Source organism: Protopterus annectens, chromosome 8.part0, assembly GCF_019279795.1.
Source record: "Protopterus annectens isolate FY-2018-M chromosome 8.part0, PAN1.0, whole genome shotgun sequence".
Lineage (NCBI taxonomy): Eukaryota > Metazoa > Chordata > Ceratodontiformes > Protopteridae > Protopterus > Protopterus annectens.
This window is the reverse complement of record NC_056741.1, coordinates 1,187,155,707-1,187,181,332: the sequence shown is the minus strand read 5'-3', so window position 1 is coordinate 1,187,181,332 and position 25,626 is coordinate 1,187,155,707. Positions and strand designations below refer to the sequence as shown.

Genomic DNA, 25,626 nt, shown 5'->3' with positions numbered 1-25,626 from the left:
TTCTTTCACATTTCAGAAAAATTCTGTTCTATTTGAAGTATGACTTCACTATTTTCCCAGCGCATTTGTAGCAGCCTAAATTGTTTTACTAAGGCACACTTTCAAAATATGATTGTATCACAGCATGCTATATATTCATATCAACTATTGTAATAGGAATGAACGTTCACTTTGTTTGTTTCCAGGACTTCATTCTGTGTTTGTTGTTGAATTACACTCTATAGAGTTCACTGTATTATAACTGTTCATACTTTCTGCAGGTTAAAGAGAACTTGAGATAATCCTTTGAAACTGCTTCAAGATGTATTTTTTAGCATATGGATTTGACTGGACAATGCAAGGTAAAACCCAGCAAACTGCATATACCTGGATCATACACTGAATTAGTGCAATTTCTATATCCTGAACTTGGCTATCATTGTACTTGGTTTTACTAAGTAAATTTATCATCACTTGTTTGTTTTTTAAAATATTCATTTTCAGCATACAGCTTTACATACAATTAGAAGTATAGCTTTGTGATTAGAGTAATGAGCTGTCACCAATAGTAGATGGTGATTTTAAAGTTGGGGGGCATGCAAGAAGCAAATGATTCGGCAAGGCTCACTGGAATGGGGCAGGTCTATATTACAGCAGACTCACCTTTGAGCATGCTTACAGTTTCAACTTTAATAGTTTGTCAAACACCACTGCACATGTTAAAAAGTCCCCTCTTCAAAACACATGAAGATAGAAACAGTTTTCATTTCAGACATTTGTGGTAGCTACAGTTACTTTGTTAATGGTATCTGCTGGCGTTGTCTGGTTGTGATCAAATAAAAATGGCCCCATTTATGTGTTCAACTTGTTTTTCTCAAAATCACTAGACCTGACAAGCCAGATTAGTAATCAACTGTGATAAAATATCAGCAGGGTCAGTGACTTTCATCCAGAAGCTGACTCAATAGGAATAATTCAATAAACCCTATACGGAATGCTTCTCTGTGTAGGAATAGTGTTGTGGTCCAAAGCACGGAATATGGCCAACGAGTGATCCAGGAAACAGGGCTGGGGGCGTGCACACGCATGCAGACACCGTGCGAGCACGGAGTTGTCTGTGGAATGCAAATCAACTTATCTGCTGGTGAAAACCATGCAAATGTGTTGATTTTCTGATCCAGCAAGCAGAAAGGCATCCGTGTAGGTGCTGTGTCTGCAGGTAAAATGTACGTGGTTAAAAAACATGTACCAGACTATAAAATTTAAACAAGGGCTGTAACAGCCCAAATAAAAGGTTGTATATGTGACAGTAGCCATGCAAATGGCCAAATCTATGGCCATTGACAAGAAAAAGTAATGCAATATATTAAAAATAAATATGCCATGTTTAAGTGGTGCTCAGTGGTGTGCAAACATGCTATTTAAAAAAAAATAAAATGTTTAAAATATGAAATATAAAGGTATGCAATCTTATTACATTATAGTGGTCAGCATGCAGAGTCATACAATAGCAGGTAATAGTGGAAGCTAAGGAGATAGGCCCTGGTGTAGTGCTGTATCCAGGGTATATGCAATTAGGTGTATGTAAATGATCCAGGGTTACTGAATCGCAAAAAGGACCACCGTGTCCTTAGGTACTAACTGTGGCAGGGCTAGAACTATGTTGGTGTAGGCAAAACAGATAGGTACCATCAAAAGGGTGGGTGCCATGGCATATGTAAGCAGACTGAAGCTTAGCAGTGCCTGTTTGCACTCAGCTAAGCAGAGCTAAGCAGGGGCAGGGGTGTCTAGATTGCTGAGCTGTACTTAGCCCCGCTGCATGTGTTTTATCTGGTTAAAGAAAAGCTAAGTATGTCTGTGTATAGGGAGGGTCTAAACTGCTGAGCAATGTTTACACTAGCTCTGCTGGTTTGTGTGGAGTGCTGCGGGGTTTAGCAATGGAAGAAATGGAAAAAAAAACTGAAATAAAAGGAAATAGCCTGGGAAAGCCAATCAAGTATAAATGACTGATAAGCCCTGTTCCACTGCCACTGGCCAGTTCAAACCCTCAGTAATATAGCTGGCAAGTGGAATGTATCATAGTCGGCCAATCACATAGGCTGCATTTGCAGCACACCAGTATAAAGTATGCATACACCCTTCAATCTGATTTTTCCCACATACACTGCACCATTGGAGTACACACTTGGGAATTTTAACAGACAAAATGGTAGGGAGTGCTGCTGCTTTGCTGCATCTGTACATGCTACAGGCTGAGGTCAGTGATGATGATGATGCTGACAATAAGCCCTGACTGAGGAGGAGAAGAGTGCTCAGGCCTAGGGTAACCTTTCAGGGGCTACATGAGCTGGAGATTTTAGAGCTCTATAGGGTGGATAGAGACATACTACAGGAACTCATCGAGCTCTGTCACCCTCACCTCAGACCCAGAGACAACAGAGGGGAACCCATGACAGTGGAAACAAAGGTATGTGTAGCCTTAAGAATACTAGCTACAGGTACTTTCCAAAGACTTACTGGGGACATCATGGGGGGTCTCACAGGTATATGCATCCAGGGTGCTCCACCAGTTCCTGGATGTCATGCTAACACATGTCAGTGAGCACATTTATTTCCCCAGCACCCCTAAAGAGAGGACCACCAATATGCATTGCTTCCACCATGTAACACACTACCCAGAGGTACTGGGTGCATAGACTGCACCCATGTCCACATCAAAGCACCACCTGGTGAAGAGGGTAGAGCCTACATCAAACACAAGGGATATCACTCCATCAACTCCCAGGTTGTGTGCAGTGCCCAGGGCATTATCATCAATGTGTGTGCTGGCAGACATGGCAGTTATCATGACTCCCACATCTGGCATGCATCACAGCTGTACCTGGCATTTGCCGGGGGGGGGGGGGCATCCCGTATGGCCATCTAGTGGGCGATGCTGGTTACACACTGGAACCGTGGATGATGACACCCATCAGAAATACACACACACCAACTGAAGAACGCCATAATGAGGCACATGTACAAACTAGGAATATTGTAGAGCATGTGTTTAGTCTGCTGAAGTCACGGTTCTGTTGCCTTGATATATCTGGTGGAGCCCTGCAGTACTCTCCAGCCACATGTGCACACCTGTTCATAGTATCTGCCATGCTACATGATATGATCCTGTAAAAACATCTGTGGCAGGAACATCACAGGGTAGGCAGATGTAGGCATTCCAACTACACCCTGGTCTTGGCAAAGAGGCAACCCATAGCACATACACTGACACCCTATGGACCCAGGAACTGACACCTCACTCTGACTCACATATGCACAGTAAAATGGATGCCAGACACATCACACTACCTGTACCTTACCATGTATAGGCTCTGTACTGTGTGCATCAGAAAGAGTCAGCCCTGAACCACTGTTCTCTTAACTACTGCAGGCACAAGGTAAGTCACTCTTCTTAACAACAAATGAATGGGGTAGTAGACTGTGGAAGCATGTGTATGGTATTGCTGCAGGTATGCAAGGGAATGGAGTGGGCTACCAATATAGCAGCAGACAATGGACAGCTATGTGGGACAACAGGAATTCTCTTTCAAATACTGACTTCTCCAGAATACACAGTAGGCTCAAAGCCATGAAAACCCACTGCACTATGTGAAGGACTTACAAATAGCAGAATCATAGGACAGATGCATGGATGTCAATGTTGGAGTCCCATACATAACTCTCAACCTCTTAGAGCAAGAAATCTGTGCAAAGCCATAAAGAAATGTGGGCCAAAGGCCAAAAACAGGAAGAATTGTTAAATATTGCTCTTACAAATGTAGAAAGTTGATAGATCAACAGGTTTTGCAGTAGCATGAATTCCCTGAAGGGTAAGAAGTCTGAAAGTCAAATGTCTGTCATTACTTTCTAACTTCAGTCTTTAATGATTTGCCAGTAATTTTCCAGGTAACCACAATGTTATGAGAAATGGACCCAAAATGTGAGGTAAACATCTGAGCATTCTGTGAAAATCTGTACATTTGAGAGGTATGGTCCGCTACCACCCACACACCTGTTTTCCTATAGAACTGTAGTAACAGATATGTTTGTAACATATTAGCAGCAGGCCACACATTCCCAGAGTGCTATGTATATATATATATATATATATATATATATATATATATATATATATATATATATATATATATATGTGTGTGTGTGTGTGTGTGTGTGTGTGTGTGTAGTTAATAATGTCAGGAAGTAGACAGCATTGACTGGTGGCTGTTGTGGCTCACTGGGCTAAGTATATTACTATGGGTAACAGGGTCCATGGTTTGAGACTGACTGTGCCTTCTGTTTTGCATGTCAGCTACACCTACAGTAGGTATTCTACAGGCTGTCCAGAAGTCAATGATTAATGTTAATGATTTGCCAGGAAACTATAATTTTATGAGACGAAGACCAGATATATGAGGCAAACATCTGGACATTCTGCAAAACTGTATACAGTTGAGAGGTATGGCCTGCAGAGTGTCAAACAGTGCTTCTAAGGTGGATGATGTCAACAGGCCCTGTAAATTTATGCAATGGGGGAGTCAGCAGGGTGGAACAGGCGTCAAACGGTATAAGTGCAAAACTGTATAAGCTCTGTGGTTCATGCGCTATGTATATTGTGCTATCTTATGTAAAACTAGCCAGGTAGGGGTTCTGCTATCAACAAAGGCAGTTCATGGGTGGGTGTGTATTTGTGTACGTATGTATATCCCCTTGCAGCAGTGTGCCTGTTTTAGAGCAACAAACACACCTCTCGACTTCTTAGAGAAAGACATCTCAAGAAAGCCATACAGAAAAGTGGGACAAAGCCCAAATATTAGAGTCAATCTTTAAATATTCCTCTAAAAAACATACAGAGTAGATAGCAGAAGAGGTTGTGCATTCACATGCATTTTCTGAAGGGTATGAAGTCTGACAGGAAAATATCTGTCATTATAGTGTAACATCAGTCTTTAATGATTTCACATTACTTTGCCAGAAAACCAAACTCTTATGCCAAATGGAACAAAAAAACTGTGGCAAACATCAGGACATTCTGCAGAAATATGTGGAGGTGAGAGGTATGGCCATCACCTGTCCCACCCTGCAGGTTGCAGTCCATGTTTAGCCAGGTGTGACCTGTGACAATGACACAAACAATACAGAGGTTCCCAGAGTGTAGGACAACAAACATTTTCTAAGGTTGTCTACTACTTGCATAAAGCAGTTATTTCACATCAGAGGCACTTTATGAGGAATAGCATAACCTATTGTAATGTGACACAAAGAAGCTGTCATATTGGCAGATCAAGGAAAGTCCCGTCTGAATCACTTGCCATGGGTTATGGTATGTCCTGCCAACTGTCACGATAATACAAGATGTATCCCAAATTCCACATTTGATAAGGTGGCAACCCTACTCTGTGTTGCCTATGTGTGTGCAATATTTAGACATGTGTAGGCCCTGTGGGTAGCTGCCGCCCCTGATGACCCACATGTATCTAGGCATGAATGCTAACTGCCACCTCCCACATATGTAAGTACCACCTAAGGCTGTGGAAACTGTAAGTAGTTTCCTTTCTGTTATTGACCCACAAACTGATGTTAGCCCACTGTGATGGGGCCATACAGTGGGTATGGAATAGTGCCCAGGTCCTGGCCTCCAGCTGAATGCAGAAAACAGTACCATCATACCATATGGCGAGGACATGGATCTACTATTTCCCACATCCACAGCAATCCCATAAATACACAAACTGGGTTGACAAACCTGGCTACTCAGGTTGATATCACTGTTGCATTCAGCCATCAAGTAGTGCCAGTGGTCAGAAAAAGCTTGGACATGGTTCAACACATAGGTAAAGGGACTGCATCCAGACAAAAGGTGGACATTACGTCTGTATAGTCCTCTGTCAGTACAACAATACATTATCAGCATGGCTGGTCTGGTATGTACCTATGCAGACATCTGCACCAACTGGAAAGGCTATGTTAACACCCACAAAGGTTATCCATGGCCTTCAACACCTGTTCCATGCAGACAGTCTTGAATCAGTACTCCCCAACTCTGTATCAGACAGGTTGCCCACAAGTGGGCTGTGGCATGCCTAGATGGCAATGTTGTGCTTGGCCCTTCAACAGCTGCCCCATATATGTGAGTATAACTGTGCACATTATAAGCACAACAAGCCTGAATCACATATGAGACAGCAAAATGCCTGCTGGAGAGACAGGTTTGTCTCCCAGAGGCTGCCCTATCTCAGGAATGCACTCCCCAAATATGTCAAACAGAGTAACATGCAGACCCTCATCAACTGCATCAAGGTTGAGTGAATGGGAAAAAAAAACATCTGTCCTTGGGGTCCAACCTGTATCCAGCAATGTCAGGGGCAAAAGGTGCTGATCAGTGATTCTGTTGGGGATAAAGTAATGGCTATGCCTGTAAGGGACCCAGTGCCAGTAGTCTAGTAACCTCCTCTGTACCTATGAACCTGTGATCCTACAGAACTCCCAGGTGACATGTATCAAGAGTAGCATGCTGTGTCAAGGGGTATCCATGCAAGGTTACGTTGTCTGCCTCCATTGTCCCTCACACACTGTTCCACGCATATGCACCTAGGTAAACAGGCACATACACAGCCATAACTTAGTGATGAAAAAGTGTCGGCGTTGCCACTCCACCATCCTGAGCTTCTGTAATGGCAGCAGCTCACCATTAGACACACAGAAACCTGGAACAGAAACAGAATAAGGTCTGTGAGAAAACAGTCAGTCAGCAGTATAACAGCAATAAAGCATCATGGCAGAAAGGTACATACACTTCAATGTGTATGCATGACAATTGCCTGCAGACAGCACCTTACAGGGCATAACACGACTACACTACAAACTGCAATTAAGTTTACTATATTCACCCTGTGCATCAGACACATATTAGCATGTCCCTGCATCAATAATATGGATAACAGGGATGTGGGACAGGTATCATCACATGCACAGGGTGTGGTGTGGGGTTGCCAAAGGCATAAGCTCTGCCATACAGTTGAAATCATGTGTGTGTGTCTGGAGGGTTACTGGTCAGCTGGGCCATATAGAGGAGCTGTGTGTATATTGGTGACCTGCATGTGATAATGATGTGTGAGTGTGTGCATGCACACAGTCAAGCCATGTGTTAGGCCTACATGAGGGTATGTTGGACAGTGATCGACCGTACATGGCAGAATGTGCAGTTCACCAACTCCAACCATGAACATGGGAACTGCTTCTGCCAGGAGTGGCACTGGCACCACCATGCCTGGGGCCAGATGTGGTACTACTTCTTGACAGTGACTGGTGTCTGCTGGATCTGTGTCCCTCATGGGACTGTCCAGGACCACATGCCCATGGCCTGGCATATTGTGGTGTGGACAGCACCCTCCCTTTGATAGTGCTGGTGGTACTCCCACTATGGGAGTGTGACAGTGCATGGCCACTTGGGCTCTTAGCTGATGCTGTTGCTGACCTACGTACATGTGTCTGACACTCTACTCCCACCACATGTTCAAGTACAGACATTGCATGGTTAAGGACTGACAATGTCTCACCCCACTGTATATCCACTACATCGGTGAAATGACGTAAGGCATCACCAGTGCAGTGGAGGGAGTCATGTATGCCAGGTAGTGTACCATCCATGACTCTTAGCATCCATCTGGTGTATTGTTCACAATGTGTCTGTGCCCCCATGATGGACTGAAACATATATTGGGTGACACGTGCTGTAACACCTCTGACAGGGCCTGGATGGGCGTTACTTCGAGCACCCCTGTCAATCTGCCTGTGTGGGACCACACACCACACTCCCCTGTTTGATGACACCACCCTCTGGCTGCCTAATATCTGCGGCTGCTGGGGACTGGGTACGTGTGGGCATACTGACCGTGCGCAGGGACATTGGAGGTGGAAGTGGGATGTCAACCAATGGGACAGATTCAGCTCCCAAAAACCCCACCTGTGTTTGATTATGGCCACCATCATCATCAGAATCTGATGAGGCACTGACATCAGGTTGTGAGGGGGATGCATTCCAACCCCCATGGTCACCTGTGAGGGGAAGACAATATAAATTCCTGCACTATATAATGTCTGCTTATCCACACACACACACACACACACACACACACACACACACACACACAGGTGAGGTGCCACAAAGGCATTATACAGACCACACCTTCTGACTGATGCCATGCACAGCACACAATCAGACCACAACAGACACACTCTGGACAGGCCCTCAACAACATGCAGTGCAGCTATGTCCAGTTAATGGTCCTAATACTATACATCTGTGAGATATGTGACAAGTCAGAGTATGTGATAGAAATTCACCTAAAACACAGTTCACCCATTTACACAATAGTAATGCACCCCCATATAGCAGACTGACTACACCTATACAAAACTTTGTGTTAATATGCTACAGTTCCTGCAAATATGCTACTGTGATTACTAGTGTGATGCACTGCAGTGAACCCCACCACAAGTGAACATGCACGTATTGCAATATGGCTAAGCTTAACAGTCGTGTCCATGGTAAACTGGCAGCCGTTAACATACCTATGGTATAGGTGACCCATAACAACACAGTTCCACACTCACTGGCTACAGGCTGATGGCCCCCAGCTACACCAGAGGTACCTGTGGATTTGTGGGGGAGAGGTATTGTCAACACACACACATGTGGCATTGGTACAGGATAATATGTGCATTTATCAACATGTGCTGTACAAGCTGTGATACTACCCAAATTGCTGACATTCACAATAAGTTTGCACATGTGTGCATTACAACCCCCCCCCCACAAATGCAGATTGACCTGACATATGTGTACAGGTATGCAGAGGCTGCCACTGTGAATGCTACAGTATTAATGTGATGACCACTGGAGGCTTACCTGGATGGTCTACAGCTGTGGAATCAGTGCCAGCCACCTCCATGACATATGTACTGATGGTTTCCTGTGAGCTGGTGGCTGAATCTAGGTTTGCCAGGAACTCCTCTGTGGCTGAGAGTGGGGGATGTGTAGCAGGCCATCCCCCTGTGCCAGCATGGTCCCTGGCCACAGATGCAGCCCTTTGCCATGCATGATGTATGATATCTGTAGCACAGTGTTGGACCTGTTTATAGTTCCTGTCCCAGTGACCCACATCATTCACTGTTGCTACCAGGTCTTCCCACAGTGCAGCGCATTGTTGCTGGAGGGTTCCTATTACTTTATCGAATTTCTGAAACTTCAAAACTGTAAACATTGAACATAGTTAATCGAAGTTTCAGCTATTCAAACTTAAAAAAAAAGATCGATAGTTAACTGTTGTAAGCAGGGGGCAAGCCCCCCTGCTCCCCCAACATGAGGTGCTGAGCCCCCCACTCCCCCGTCTTTAAATATACCAACTCCAAGATCACACTACAGTGCAGTAAAGAGAACTATTCCCTTTCCACACTATAGTATGATCTCGGAGTTGGTATATTTAAAAAGTGGGGGGCATGGGGAGGCTTGCCCCCCCACTTACAACAGTTAATTTATTTTTTTTTTGTTTTATTTTTTACATTTTCAAAATTACAAAACATCAAACATACAAATTCGATCTTGTAGTGTTCAATGTTTCATGATTTTGGTAATGTAATAGGAACCCGTTGCTGGATATAGTGAGTCTCTGACTACAGCACAAGATGATGAAGTCTCAGGGCATCAATAATTGCAGTGGTCTCAGCTTCTGAGAAGTGTGGATTGCGACATCTAAACATCCCACCTGAAAGACATGAACAGGGGAACACATCACAGGACTGCATACATTGCTCACCATTATGTACACACCTTGCATATCCACTTTTGCCAGCACTATCCACTGCTAACACCCACATCATACCCCACCATCTATCAGCACAGTATGTCAGTGGCTATCGGCAACATAGTGGCAATACAGCATGCATTGCCCTTCTGATCCTGATGTTTCATGCTACATGCTGCATGTGCTATGAGGTGTTCAAATGCATTTACCTGTTGCACCTATTACTGTCTGTTCATAGCCTGTCTACATGGTATGCTGTGGTGTCAGCTAGGCCCAACCCTTGATGGCTTTCCACCATCAGATTCTGGACTATATGGCTGGACAATGTCCTACAGTTTCCCCTGCCAGTGTGGTTGATATGGGTGTCCTTGCACAGTGTAGCACATGCCTCATGTACATAGATGGACAACCATCCACAAACACCACCAGGAACACAGTGTGTGAAAGATGCAATGACAGTAGAAACCTGCTGTCCATGCTCTCTCCCTGTCAAGGCCACATATGTGTCACAAACAAGTTGTCAGGACAATCAGTATACCTCACAAACCTGACACACCACCCACACCTACACAACACACACACATATGCGTGGATATCAACATCCACATCCACAAACAAAGGAGACCTCCGAGGCAAAGCCACATGTCAATGCCTCAGCCGTACACTGCACATACCACACATAGCCACAAACATGTGTCCCACAGACATGCAGGCATCAGCACATTTCAAACATGTTACACATAGCAGACTCCATTGTGAGACACAGTGATGTACACCTGGCTGTATATGTGGAAGGTTACAGTTACTGGTGTGTCAGGTGATAGACTCCGCCATATCACATACGCACTGCTGTCTCTCACCAACAGGTACTGTCGTGAGTCTGTCACAGTCCATGCTGGCATGCCTGACCTTAGATGTATGTCCCTGGACTATATGCAGTGAGACATGAGTGAGCACACTGATTATGTGTCCCAGGCAGGTATCCCCTAGCCTTATGCAGCATTCCACTGTCACCCAGACTGATGCTGCAATACATTCATGGAATGATTGACCTTAACATGTGGCCTTTTATCCTGTGATATTCCAGGGGGTTCCAATACCTGTGAGCCTGGGATGATATGATCAACAGACCAAGGTGCTCTGCAACAGATGGCCTCCATCTGTCTTAACTGGCCTTCAGGCATCTGACAATGGTTATCACCACCTCCATAGTGCCTTCATTAGGAAAGGTGGTGAGGTTATCACTGCTAACATACAGCTGTCAGCACAGCACACATTGAAGGCCATGTTGCTAAACCCTAGGTATCTACATATGACTCTGCCCTCATTACAGGCATTCTCAACTCTGGGAAATGCTGACATCTGTGCAATCACACACACATGGTTCAAAGCTGTAGAGAGTACATCAACCTTACCTGGTCAACCATCCTGCCATACAGCCGTACCCCAAAGTGTGGGCAGAAATGGCATGGGACATGTGATTGCAGTACATATGAGACACATACACACCTCCATGCTGTACAGTCAGTAAGATGCACAGAGGACACTGCAGGGACAGGTCACCATTGGCAAAAAACATATTCAAATCATAGCTAGCTACCAGCCACCTCATGTGACCAGGAAGCCCACCCTGCCTATATGGACCTCATCAACTGCATTCTGATTTGGGTCTGTACCCTGATCCTGGTTCACTTGAACAACCCAAACACATATTGGAAGATGTACCCATGCCAGCACACAAATGGCCATAGAGCCATCAACAGTGGGTTTACAAACACCTCGGTGCAGCTAACTAGCCCCATGTGAGGTGAAGGTGTCTTGCAGTTGATATTACACAACACAGGTTACAACTGCAGCAACCCTACAGTGTCATCCTCTGTGGCAAAGCAACCATCATGTGGTCACTTTTGCAGTCACCATCTCCCACAATACCCATCTAGCTGGGGTCACACCAACATACACCTCAAACATGGAATACAGCCTCCTGGGGGTAGTATACACAGCTTCACAGCCCCAAACCCCTCTGTAGGGACTAGCACCAATATCCACACATACAGATGTGTGCTAGATGTGCATTTATATAGATACGTGGAGTCGGGTATACCCAACAGAACTACATCATCCTCTGCAAGGATACGTACACCTGTCTGGTGAACATATGCGACACATAAGTGTCTATAACAGGGATGACATACCACTGTCTGAGACAAAGTCGCGGCAAGTGCCCATTTACAAGCAATGTCTTGTTAGTGTGAACAAGCAAATGGGATCACTCCTGGAAACCTGCACAGCAAACCCAGAGCCCACATTGTCAATATCCACTACAGACAATCATCTCCCGTGTTGTGCATATGTCTGCAACATCACAGGAAACACATGCATCTGCTCACTTGTGGTGGCGAAGGACACCAGCTATACCACTGCTGTAGGTATAGCATACTTGATGTCTGACAGAGTCAATGTGTGTCTCCCCCATCAGTACATCAGGACATCCACAGTACCTGCCCCTTCTCCTATATATAGGGAGCAGGTCACCACTGCCATGTGAAAGTCATGGTATACATCTGCCATGGGAGCCTATCACATCACAGGATGCATCCTACATAACCCCAAGCATAACCTTGCAACAACATAAGCCACTGTAGTCAAAGGAGCCCTGACTGCCATCTTTGTCTGAGCCGTGTGAAGGACAACCACTGTCAACCATTTACACTAAGGTGGTGCATCCACCAATCTGTTACATTATACACCCAACAGCCTAACTCGGCTTTTCTGCAAGGCCATAGCACAGTTTATAGTGAGCCTCATTAACAAGGAAATCGGTGACGTCCACACACTCCATCACACACAATTAGGCTTTGTCAAGGAAGGGATCATGTCTGTTACACTCGGTTGACCTCTTTGACACAGTCACCAAAGCCATGCACACTGCTTACCTTGACCTGGACAAAGTCTTTGACAGTATAACCCACTGGCAATAATAGATATATGCTCCCAATTATGCATCACACCATATGTTACTATAAGGGTAGCACACTGGCACCCTTACATGACCCAAGTAATCCACATAGGGGAATCCACCCCAAACGGTTGACCCATAACTAGTGGCATAAACTGTTGTTCTGTGGTTGGGCCTCTGTTATGTGTGATGTACATATCTGTGGTGCAGGGCACACCCATTAGCCTATGGCCAACCATGGCCGCAGATGACTGCATGCTGTGTGCTGTCACTGGATTCCCTAGTGATGTGGACATCTGCCTAGGATGGTCTCATGCAGATGCATGACTGGTGTCAGAAACATGGCCTCAGGCCACATAGCAGGACATGCAGTGTCAACCCCTTTGGAGAGAGTGATGTCTCCACATATTATCACAGTACTAACAACATCCCAGGCATGCAATCAGTCTTGTGGAATCTGTGCACACAGGTCGATGGCAACATGACATTTCACCACCATGTTGCTTCTGTTCTATGGTAAACCTTCTTCATGGCCCACCTCTTACCTAAGGGTGTCATCCGGGGACATGGGGTCCCAACATCCATGTATTCCCCACAGTAAGGCCCATTATTATGTAAAATGCCCTGTTCATCATTCACCTCACACAGCACATGCAGCAGCTGGGAACATCACAGAGGTTTCTCACCAGGGAGTACCAGGGCCTTAAACATCTACCATACACAGATAGGCTATAAGCCCAACCCTCTAACCAGTTTCATACATACTCCTCAGAGGTGATCTCTGTCTGGCATAGGTTCATAGGTTCATAGGTGTTTACTAAGCTAACGACCACAAGGCCTTTTTAAGCCTAGCCATGCACCCCACATCTCTGTCAAGTTCTGATACCCTTGATAAGTGTAAGCATGGGTGTGGGAGATAAACCATTTACAGGTTGCCTGTGTCCTTGCAAGGCAATCATGGGCTTCACATTGTTGGGACTGCTGCACAAGTGCAACTCAAGCTTCACTCTATTAACACATACACACACCCTCAACCTTTTGTGTGACAGCAACTGTTCTTCTTGGTGGCTAAGATGTCTGTCCACATCAGGCAGGGTAGCAATTTACACTGTTGCAGATGGAACCTGGACAACGGGATGGTTAGTTGCACATACACTCTTGGAATACCACCTGTGTCCCTGTTGGACTGGAGCATCAGGTGCTGCCTTGCATACAAATGGGCTAACATGTGGCCTAGGCATATTGGGGCTCAGGGCCCATAGCCTAGTAACTTGATATGGTCCTAGGTATACCAGCTATGGCCTGCGTGCTGTGACAGACTGTGTTGTTATGTGACGACACCCATCACTGCCATCGACTGTGTTGCATACCCTATGGGCAACGCTACAGTACCATATCATACAGCCAACATCTGACAAATACATGCATGGTACTACAACTGCATGTGGACATTTCAGCAACGTATGTGCTACGTATCTGTTGGATTACTTGTGGTTTTTACTGAAGATCTAAATAAAGTGCGTTTTTTTCCTGGTGCGCTATTTCCATTTTTTGTGAACGTATGTGCTACACAATAACTGAGAGCAGTGCATATGTGGTGTAGGGTTTCCGCCTTGTAGGAGTCCAACATCTGCATTAGCCAGATGTTTGCGGAATGTGTCACACAGCTTGATATATGTGGACACTATGCCAAACAAATGTGGATGTCTGGAAACCAGTTGAACAATATGCAATGGGTGTCCCCAGAGTGAGGGGAATATGTTTGTGACATGCCAGACCCCTCGGAATACAATACATTAATATCTGGTACTGTATTCATTCCCTTACATTGTATGCTCAATATGTACACAGTGTTGCTAAGGTGGAGCCTGTCCCCCCACTACTATTGCCTATAACCTGCTGTCCTGCTGCAGGGGGTCACCAGGTATGCTAGCCATGGCTGTCAGGCAATGAAATACAGGTGTGGAGTGCACAGTGACCTAGCCAGCATATGTCAGGAACAGTCAGAGACATCTGGACAATCATGGAACTAACCCGGTATGACATTCACAGACTGAGAGGTGCTCACTGACAGTACATGATGTGATATGCCAACTGTATCCACCAGTAGTTACTGTCATTATTGTACAACAGACAATCCAGTAAAATTTATATGTAAGCTGACCATTGCTGGGGGGAATCATGGGCCAGAGTTTCAATCTATATCACTGCAGACAGATCCAGAAGGCAAGAAAGTAGGCGCTGGACAGCAGACTAACAGGAACATGTCATTCCAAGATATGTTGTTGAGACCTAGTGTTTAAATTCCTATTTCCCATGACTGCATCCCCCCATCTGCATTCCATTACATGGTTAATTCTATAACATACCTGGTATAGTGCTGTACTCCTTTTTGAGCAGAAATCCAATAGTACTTTCCCTTGCAAATCACAGTCTATCTTCATGAAGAAACTCACAGATCTCTTTACCATAGGCAGCAACTTGCCTTTTGTAGGTAATGCTTATGAAAAGTTGATTTCCTGTGCACCAGTCTGTGACTCCCACTTGCTAATTGCATCCAGAACAGTTGGGTTTCATTGCCATTAGCCCATGGCATGGCAACACAGTGCTATAATTAAGGCCTTCATGTAGGTCTTGGCCCTTTTCCTGGTCTGTGAGGAGGACATCATCGAGGTGTGGGAGCTACAGCATCACAGAAGGTAGGCAGAAATACCATTCACTGTTTGGGTCGATGTCATATGTCCACAGTTTTGCATGCTGTGTTTGGCCATTGTTAACAGACTTTCTGATTCTGTGGCTGGTTACTGTTTACCAATGTGTTGTTGGGATCAGTAAAGACACAGGCAGATGTGAGTGTCATACATCATTTTTATCTGAATGTGCATGCTGCTGCAGTTGATGCTAGTCTATCAGCTGTGTATGTTTGTAGGGGGAGACAGTGACACATGTCCCAGTCACCTGAACGTTCTCCTCAAGCCTTTATGTATGGATGTCATGTGGATGCTCTATTCTAGGTGTTTGGCATGTATGGTAGGTCCGTAGCAGGTAGCAGAACATACTGCTGCATGTGTAGCAGGCCACAGCTGCTACCTTCTGGGCAGTATTCCTACTGGGGACTGTGAAGGCACTAGGGGACAGCAAGCTGTATCTGTCAGTGAGGGAGCAGTGTAAGCTCTTGTGTCACAGCATGGCCAGGATGAGGGTACCCATAACATTCTAGGTGAGGCATGTGCCTCTGGTACATATGTTAAGTAGTAGTGGCATCCAGGGAGTGGCAGAGGACATTTAGGACTCATATTCATATTTGTGATGTGTCCCACACTCCAGGCCTTTGACATGCTACTGTGGGTGGCAGTGACTGCAGTAGCAGCAACCAGTTCTGCTGGACATTGCAAGGCTCAGTTATTTCTATGTTGTATTGACAAGCATGTAGTTGTTGTGCAAAAGATTGGACTGTGGGCCTGAACTGTGGGTGTCTAGGAATGTAGCAGATAGCGTACTGAGTCATTATTATGGGAGGTGTACTTGCAAGGCATATGTGCATGCATACATTGTGTTACACAGGATTGGCATGAACATGTGTGTTTGGATGGCTATGACATGTAACACTGACCTGTCTATCATGCTTTTGTAATTTAAATCTGTACTGACTTGCCAGTACTTCAGCACACAGAATAGGTTTGATTACAGCCATGGCATAAGTAGGTGACACAACTATGGACATTCTTTAACAGTCTGTGCAGTTGTCAGCTGTACCTGGTAGCATAAGCCTCCTGTTAATCCATCAACATGTCTTTGGCTGTGTACTGGTTTGGTGTCTGCATCACAAGTCCAAGTATGCTGTCATTTATGAGATTATATGTAGATGAACTATCACTGGTAATAGCTACAAACAAATGCAATCTGAGAGTTATGCCGCTCAGTGCTAGAAGTCTAAATCTCAAAATGCACTCGCTCGAAGCACTCCTTAAAATGGAGAACATTGACATTTGTGCTGTAACAGAGACCTGGTTCAAGGCAGCAGAAAGCACCCCTGCACTACCAGGCTATAACTCATTCCACATCTTTCGGCCCCAGAACTTGGACTGAAGCTCCAAAGGTGTTGGTGTTTCCATATTCATAAAGGATGCACACACATCCAGACTGGTAGCCCAACATAATGCATCTGAGATACTTCAGGTGCTACTAACATTGGGTAAGACAGCAATTCAGGTCATAGCCTGCTATAGGTCCCTGACCATGTCCCAAAACTCACACTCCATGTTCCTAAGCACCCTAGAGGACATTATGGTCCAACCTAACACTCATATGGGGCAACTTCAACTACCCCTCCATTAACTGGGAAAACTACTCATGTACCAATACACTTGCCCAATACTTTCTGGAATTTATTAATTACAATGCTCTGGACCAGCTCTTTCTTACCCCCACTAGAGGTGGCAACATCCTTGTCCTGGTCATTACTAACATGGGTGACCGTTGCTCTACACCAATAGTCAACTCCTCCCTGGTTAGATGTGACCACAAACTAATCACCTTGGAAGTCCACACCCCTCCCACTCCCCCCACAAAGGAAACCACCATGAAAAACTTCTCCAAAGCTAACTTTGGGCTCCTAAAAACAGGTGGCTAACTTCACGGCACCCATGCAAATGGAGAATAGTTGCATGACCTCTGAATCATACACCAATGCACAGTACGAACACATACACAAATGCATGGATCTCGCCATACCCAATAGAACTAAGATGCTCTCCTCTTAAAAAAGAAAGCCAATCTGGTGGTCCCCTGCCATAAACAAACTCTATGGAAACTGATGCGGAATAAAGCAAAGTCCCAAGACTGGAAAAACACCCTTATCAGCCTCAACAAAAGGTTGAGATCCCTCATCAAATCCTCTAAAGCTAGCTATGAAAACAGAATTGAAGCAAATAGTAAAGACAACCACAGGACCTTCTATAGTTATGTAAAGAATCTCCACAGCAATACCCAGATTTGCTCTGAGCTACAGCACAATGGTACTTCCTATACTGAACCAACAGATATTGCCAATGTACTGGCTGACAGATTCCGTACTAACTTTACCCCTCTCTCCCCCCAAAGGACCAATAACAATACCAGTAGATTGCCAGGCACCCAGTATTACTGCTGTACCAGTTAGAATAGCACTGCCCAAGGCCAAGAATACAGCTTCTATGGGACCTGACAATATCCCTGGCTGTGTTCTACATAGGTTCATAGGTTCATAGGTTCATAGGTTCATACTAGGCTATCTGCCCAAGGGCATTTATAAGCCTAGCCCATAGTTATGTGGCTTTCGCCACCCCTTTAGTTTGAATAAAAACTATGCCTATCATTTTGCTGTGCCTCTGTCAAGCAGTGACGCTGAAGTAATCCCTGGGGTATATCTGCAATCTCCCATCCATTGGTCAAGATTCCTCTTGAACAAGACCAGAGAGGTGCTCTGCCTCACATGTACCGGGATTTTGTTCCACAGCATAGGGAGTCTCTGGGTGATGAATCTGTCCCTCCAGCACGTTCTATTTATAACCGTGTCAAGGTTTAAGTCTCCCGCCCTTGTGGTTCTGAGGGATCTAGATTTTTTGAGGTGAAGCATATTCATCAAATCTGGGTTTGACATGGCCTTATATGTCAGGCACAGGTCACCTCTGAGCAAGCGGTATGAGACTGAATAGAGCTGAACTGTGGGTTCTATCTGTGAGCGTGAACTGATACCTCACCTGTGTGCTCTGCTCAATTACAGCCTCACCTCAGGCTTTGTCCCTACTGAATGGGACACTGCTACAGTCATCCCACTCCTCAAAAGAGGAGTGACTACAGACCCCGGGAATTATCGCCCAATTAGCCTGATGAGTCTGATATGCAAAGCTATGGAATACATCATCATGGACCTATTAAACAAGGATATAGGGAATCTCCAAACTCTGGATCCTACACAGTTTGGTTTTGTGAAGGATAGATCATGCCTGCTCAGCTTGGTTGACTTCTTTGAGTCAGTCACCAGAGCTGTAAATGAAGGTAAGGTGGTTCATACAGCCTACCTTGATCTGGCCAAGGCCTTTGATACCATTCCCCACTCAGGAATCACAGAAAAACTCATTAAGCTAGGCATCAACCCCTATATCACTAGGTGAGTTGCAAACTGGCTCACAGATAGAACCCACAGTGTGAAAGTAGCTGACTCCAAGTCAGACTGCTGACCAGTCATGTGTGGAGTCCCACAGGGTTCGGTCCTGGGTCCTGTCCTGTTTGGTATCTACTTCGCTGAAGTACAGGCCAACACGACAGGACTCTGGCTGACAAAGTTCACAGGTGGTTGCAAGTTGGTAGCTATTATTAACTCCCCAAGTGATGTTGACATTCTACAGAAAGGCCTCAATGACACCAACGACTGGTGTCATAACAATAACCTTAAGCTCAATGCCAAAAGATATGTCATCATCTCCCTTGGGAAAAACCCAGTTCCCTTTAATTACCACATTGATCGTAGTCTACTGAACATGGAAGGTGTTATAAGAGATCTGGGAACATAAGTTGACAGCAACCTCTCTTTTGACCACCACATTGCCACTGTGGTCAGAAAGTCCTTCTATGTGGCACATCTCATTACTAAGGGTTTTGCATCTAGGAAGAAAGAGGTCATTGTCTCCCTCTACTCTTCCCTCATTAGGCCAGTCGAGTGTAATGCCCCATTTGGCATGTACCTCACTAGACATCTGCAACAACTGGAGAGGCTGCTAAAGTACCTCACAAAGAGGATCCTAGGGCTTAAACACTTGCCCTATATGGACAGACTCAAAAATCTCCAACTATTCTCTCTCATATCACCTACTTAGAGGCGATGTCTGCTTTACTTACAAAGCCACGTCTGACCCAGCTCTGTTAGAAATGCTACATCTAAAGAAATCCCAACCCTTCTACACCACACGCTCCAGAGACTTCACCCTCATTACCACAATCAACAGAACATGCTGGAGGGGCAGGTTCATAACCCAGAGACTGCCCATGTTATGGAATAGACTTCCCATACATGTCAAGCAGAGCACCTCACTGTCCTTCTTCAAGAGAAATCTTGATGAGTGGATGGGAAATGGAAAATTCACCCCGGGGATCACTCCAATGTCTCTACTCAACAGAAGCACTAGGAACTAAGGTCAGGTGGCATGATACCAGGGTAATCCTATGAGCTAGGCTTGTAAAGACTCAAGGGCCATTAGCCTAGTACACACCTATGAACCTATAAAAACACCAGTAATTCCCTGGGGTTGAGTTGGCCTACTGGTGTATTGCATTGAACTGTTGTTTAGAGAGTTCTGGTTTCAATATTTGGCAGGAGTGTCTTTTTTCCCTAATGTTACATCACTGTATTGCATGATATATTTACAAAAACAGCAATAACTCCCCACAGCTGAGTTTGCCTAATGGTGTATTAAACTGAACAGTACTAAACTCTCCAGAGCTGTGTTGGCCAGTGGTGTGTTGCTCAGATTATAGTTCAGAGGGTCATGCATTCAAGACATGGCAGGGCTAATTCTTTCATTGATGGGCAGAACACTGTCCGAATCAGATATGGTGATTAAAGCAGACCTCAGCAGGTTTGTGTTAAGTACTGCGATGCTGAGCAGCACTTAAACCTGTGCTATTTTTTAAAAAAGGGCTAATAGGAAAGTAATGAAATGGAGCAAGCAGTGGGGGAAGCATTTTGAAAGGCAGCTGGGGATGTGCAGGATGGGTGAAGAAAAGGACCATAACTCTCCATTTCTTGTGCAGCAACAGCTGTGCATGATGTAGACAATTTGGAATTTGGAGCCTAATACCCCACAGGGAGGGTGACATAGCTTTGTTGATTAATTAATGGGATAATTGATTTGTGGCAGTGTATGTGGATGTGAAATGGAGAGCTTTATATGAGAACATTTTTGTTTGGGACAGATGCCTTTTTTTTAAGGTGAGAGTGGGATGTTGGGGAAGAGATGTAGGTACATTTGGGGAGGTAAGTTGGGTAGGAGAGGTTGCTTTTGCAGACAGACAAGACAGACAAGACAGTGGACAGAGGCAGTGTAAGAAACATGAGGTGGTAAACACCTTGGACGGGGAAGGTGGTTGGGAATGGGAGGACCAAGTGCCCTAGATGGCAACAGAGGGACTGAGATTCCCCACCCAACCCATGGGCAGTCACCACTGCCTCTTCATGGCCCTGAAGATGGCTGTGCTGGGTGCTGGGGTCAGCCTGCCCCTCAAGGTGTACCAGTCTGCCCATGATCTCACACAGTCTATTATCCAAGTCATGTTGGATGATCCTGCACACCATATCTGAAACCTGATTCTGAGTGACAGTCTCCTCTGCGCACCTGGGGGAGGCGGGTTCTGTCCCCTGGGACAGTTTCAGCCGAGGGTGGTGCAGAGCCAGCAGAAGGATCAGCTCCATGTTTGGTCCCAGATGTGCTGGGACCAGGTGCCATGGGCAGATGAGGTGGAATAGGCAGATCAGTCAGAACCGGCCTACCCAGTAGTGCTATGGTGTTGAAGTTTGTCAAGATGTATTGGTTAGACATGAACAAAACATTTCAAAATTAGTTATAACAGCATGCATGGGTGTTCCAATTAGCCCACAACAATAGAATTGCATAGCAAATGAAACACAGGCATAAATGGAATAACAGTGATCATTGCAACAGCATGCCAGTAACAGCTCCAGCAAAAGGTCAACCCCAGTGGAATTTCAGCAAGGTATGTTAGTATGCAACCAGTGAAATATATAACCAATAATACAACACAAGGTCCCACATTAGGTTTTGAGAACAACATATGTGGAAATGAAACCATACTTGTAATGTAAGAATAATAATTTGTGAGTCAGGTAAGGGGTGGGGGAGAGAAAAACATTCCATTAACAACTGTATAGGCTATATATTTCACAACAGTCCTGCTCAATACTCTACAGGTCTGCCCTTACTTTACATCTTCATGTGCCCTATAGCTTCTGTAGCATATACATACCTCTCAAACTGTCAACATGGCATAGTGTGGGCCAAGCTATACGAACTATAGATAAATAACTAAAGGGGATTCATACATGTCAGGGTAAGATGTATGACTAACAATGTGTACCCTGCACTGATGTTGTGTGAGTGTGCTACTGGCATACTTCAACTGGATTTATATCTGTCTAAGGTTACTGGAAACAGTGATCACTAGCCATAACAGCTTGACACTTGAGAGGCATGTATCATGCACAGTGCATGGAGTATATACCTATCTTGCTGTCATTTGTAGGCATGGGGTTGGAGTATCAGCACACATTCACAAATGCACCAGGCATACAGCCGTACCAACAGTAGAACATTTAATTTGTATAAGTCAGTTGGAATACTAGTGTACTTCAATACGTTTTATTTAATGGAGTCTTATCGACTTGCTGAGCACTGCTTTTTACACACTAGTACATCTGGACACAGACTATTAATATACCCTTCATACAGCTACTACAGACATTTTTTTTACCTGTAAGTCCTGTGGAGAAAATATCTGTTAACACTATTTGACTGTTTCTATAAATAGTCAGGACTACTTGTCTGTTACTATAAATACATCTTAGTACCGGTCCCTGGATTCAAACTCTGGATTATGCGTAAAAAAATTAACAACATCTATATTGCTTATGACACTGAGCTGCTAGGCCACTGGTGTATGCTGATGGAGTGATCTGTGCCTAAAGCTCACCTGGTGACAAAGTCTGACTTGGTAATATAGGTAGAGTGTCACAGAAGACTGCATTGACAGTTGAACATACATAAAATGAGATTCATGCATGACAGAGATAGTAGGTGAAGTGTGTATTAATAGTCGGAATACAGGTATACACATTTAACCCCTAGTGGATGGGAATATGTGGGATCTATACAGACCATATTGGGGTGCTGGGTTGCATACCCGACCCATATACATTTGTAGATGGTATATTTACAGTCTACAACTATTACAGTCTCATATTTGCCTGCATCAGAGTACCTGCATTCAGGAATGCATATAGCTGACATGCAAAGGTTAACACAAAACAGTCCTGAGGGAAACATACTATAATACCTTACAGATTACTATTCAAGGTTCAGATCTTAATGCATAACATATATCAAATTCCATTCTATATTGTACAGCTTCACATCACACTTTAGCATAACAGTTCTTTATCGGACAAACTTCAGTCACTTCATGGTGTCATAGCCCTATTTGCTGTGGAACACTTGTAAAATTAGATTTCTTCAACCACAGACCAGAATACACACAACAATTGGGACAAAAACACTTTATTGAGGGTGACATGACACAGTGGTTTATTTTATTCACAATTCTGACTGCAATTGTACTGTATATCCTGTAGATGATGAATGAAAGTCATTTACTGCTTTCACATTTTCAATCACGGTGTACTTTATTACATGATCCTTAGTAGTGATACAGTATATACTTATCTAATTTGTACACACTATTACTGCAGTATTAGCTTCCTTGCATCAATAGTAACATGTTTGAACAGTACCTGGCATTACTCACGTATAGCAGTCTGGGTCTAAGAACACATTCATTGCAGTACACTCAGAACAGACTATACCTACTAGCAGTTACCAATGTACTCTTTCTTATTTATAGTACTATATATTGCAAGATAGATCTGTACTCACCACACTGTCAGTGCATCCTCGCTTGGTACCCTGCATGGGCCTCCAAGTTACGAGCCCTCTCCTCTGCAGCTGAGGGAAGGGAAACACGCCATTATGCATACCTGTCTATCAGATATTCATGCTAGAATTTGGTAAAGCAATGGTTCCTATACTTATAAACTTCTGGGGTATTGTGCCAAGAGCACCCCCTTCCTCCACTTCCGGTCATCATAATGATGACGCACCTGCTTACCAGTCTGGGGGATTCCAGTTACTTTGGTGAGGTCATGTGCAAAACATTCCCAGGGCTCAGACTTGTATTCAGAGCCCTGGTGCTGACCTTGCAGTAGTCTGTTGTTATGGTCTTTGACAAGGAGTCCAGTCATGACCCTGGACTCCAACATGCCAAGTGCTTCACCAGAAAGCTCGCTCCCTCTCCGACTTCAGCCAGAGCTCCTGCAGTGATAAAATTCCAACAGGTTCTGGCTGTATTCTTGCTTGTGCAGCTTAAATAAGGTTATTTTCCTGCCCTTTCCTGCCATTGGACCATTTAAAAATGCTAAGCTCCACTTAGCAGGGCACAAACCCACTAAGCTTAATTGAGCAGTGCTTAAAGTGGTAAATGCTTAGCAATGCTTAGTGGTGAGCAAACCCGCTTAGCTGAGCTGAAGACTGCTTGAACTGGGAGTGCTAAGCACTGACCAAACAAGGTAAGCAGAGCTGCACATTGCTAAGTACTGCTAAGACAGGTCCTATTTGAGCATTGCTTAGCTTTGCTTAGCAGTGCTTATCTATGAGCAAACTACAGCTTTTACAAGAAATAAAAATTTATTGAAAGTATTTGTTCATTAATGATAATTTATTATTATGTGTATCTATTTACTTTATATCCCCTAAACATATGCATTTCTCAATGTTATCTGGTACTGTAATTTTAATGTATTGGACACTTGTGTGGAACTGGGGCTTTTATACTCGGGCCTCCACTAAATTTGGGCATCTAGTCAAGCTGGTCTAACCCACTTAACAAAATTCAATGTATACATAAAAAAAAAAGACAAATTTAAAACATTTTCCTATCACATTTAAAAAGCTGAATGGCCTATATTCAAACCGTGCACCTGTCTGCACATGAGGCCATCACTCTAACAATTAAGCTACTGAGGATATGGTGATCAGAGCTATACAGTTCTATATAGCTCTCAGTAACATTTAAGCACTGCTGAGCACCTTGCCACACAAACCCGCTCAGCTATGCTTAAGCTTGACATTTTCTATTAAAATTAAAAGCATTAAGTTTCTATTTTTAGATTGTTGGCACTATTTTATTGCTAAGTGCTGTGCAAATATGAAATAAAATAAATAAATAAATAAAATGGACAATCACATTTTCACATTTCATTTCAGTGCCATATGGCACTCTGACAGTGAAGGGGGTGTGTTATCGACACTATAACATACCTCTTCTGTGAAATAAATAAAAAAAAATTATACATAAGTGACCAAGGACACTTTACTTTAATTGGTACTTACGTATTATCTCAACCAGATCTTTCACGGCAGCAACAGTTGCTTCCCGATCCTGAAATGTGTTTGTTAATGTTGCTGAAATGTGAAATACTGTGTTTTAGGAATTTTAGATAGCCCTGAATGACTGTTAACTTGTATTGTAAGATTTGTTTAATATTAAGTCTGGATGCCTAGTCCGTTGGGACATACTTATGTTTGACTAGGTTTTGTCTAGTACATGCTTACCACTTAAGTGCATTGTATCTAATTGGGGTCCTACAAGTCACCTTGTAAACAAACGTGAACTCTACTTTGCAACTAACCAAGGAATATCTTTGCCTGTTCATGTTCCATTGTACTCACAAATAGTGGCGGGAGCTTAACTTTTCTGCTAAGCAAGAAGGAATTGGGCTTTTTCTTGCTTTGCACCACTCAAAATTTTGTGGCGTTGCAACGTTATAACAGTGACCACAAACAGAACACATTAAATGTGCTTCTGATAATATGTGGGGAACCAGGTGGAAGTAATAGTTATTTTAAAGCCTGCATAGGTGTAACCATAAACTGATTCTATTTATTACTGCTTGCACTCCTAGCATTAAGAGCGGTCAAAGGAGTAAGCTTTAATTTTTTTTTTTATCGCTTGTATAGT

The 25,626-nt window shown here is 44.1% G+C and overlaps 1 protein-coding gene across 1 annotated transcript in view; it reads left to right on the top strand.

The window, feature by feature from the left end:
• The window catches only part of LOC122808429, a 204,268-nt gene that overhangs the window by 48,949 nt on the left and 129,693 nt on the right, over positions 1-25,626 (top strand). The window contains exon 2 of the mRNA XM_044079391.1: positions 261-341. Coding sequence (XP_043935326.1) covers positions 302-341 — 40 coding nt within the window. The 5' untranslated portion in view covers positions 261-301. The remainder of the gene's footprint in view (positions 1-260; positions 342-25,626) is intronic.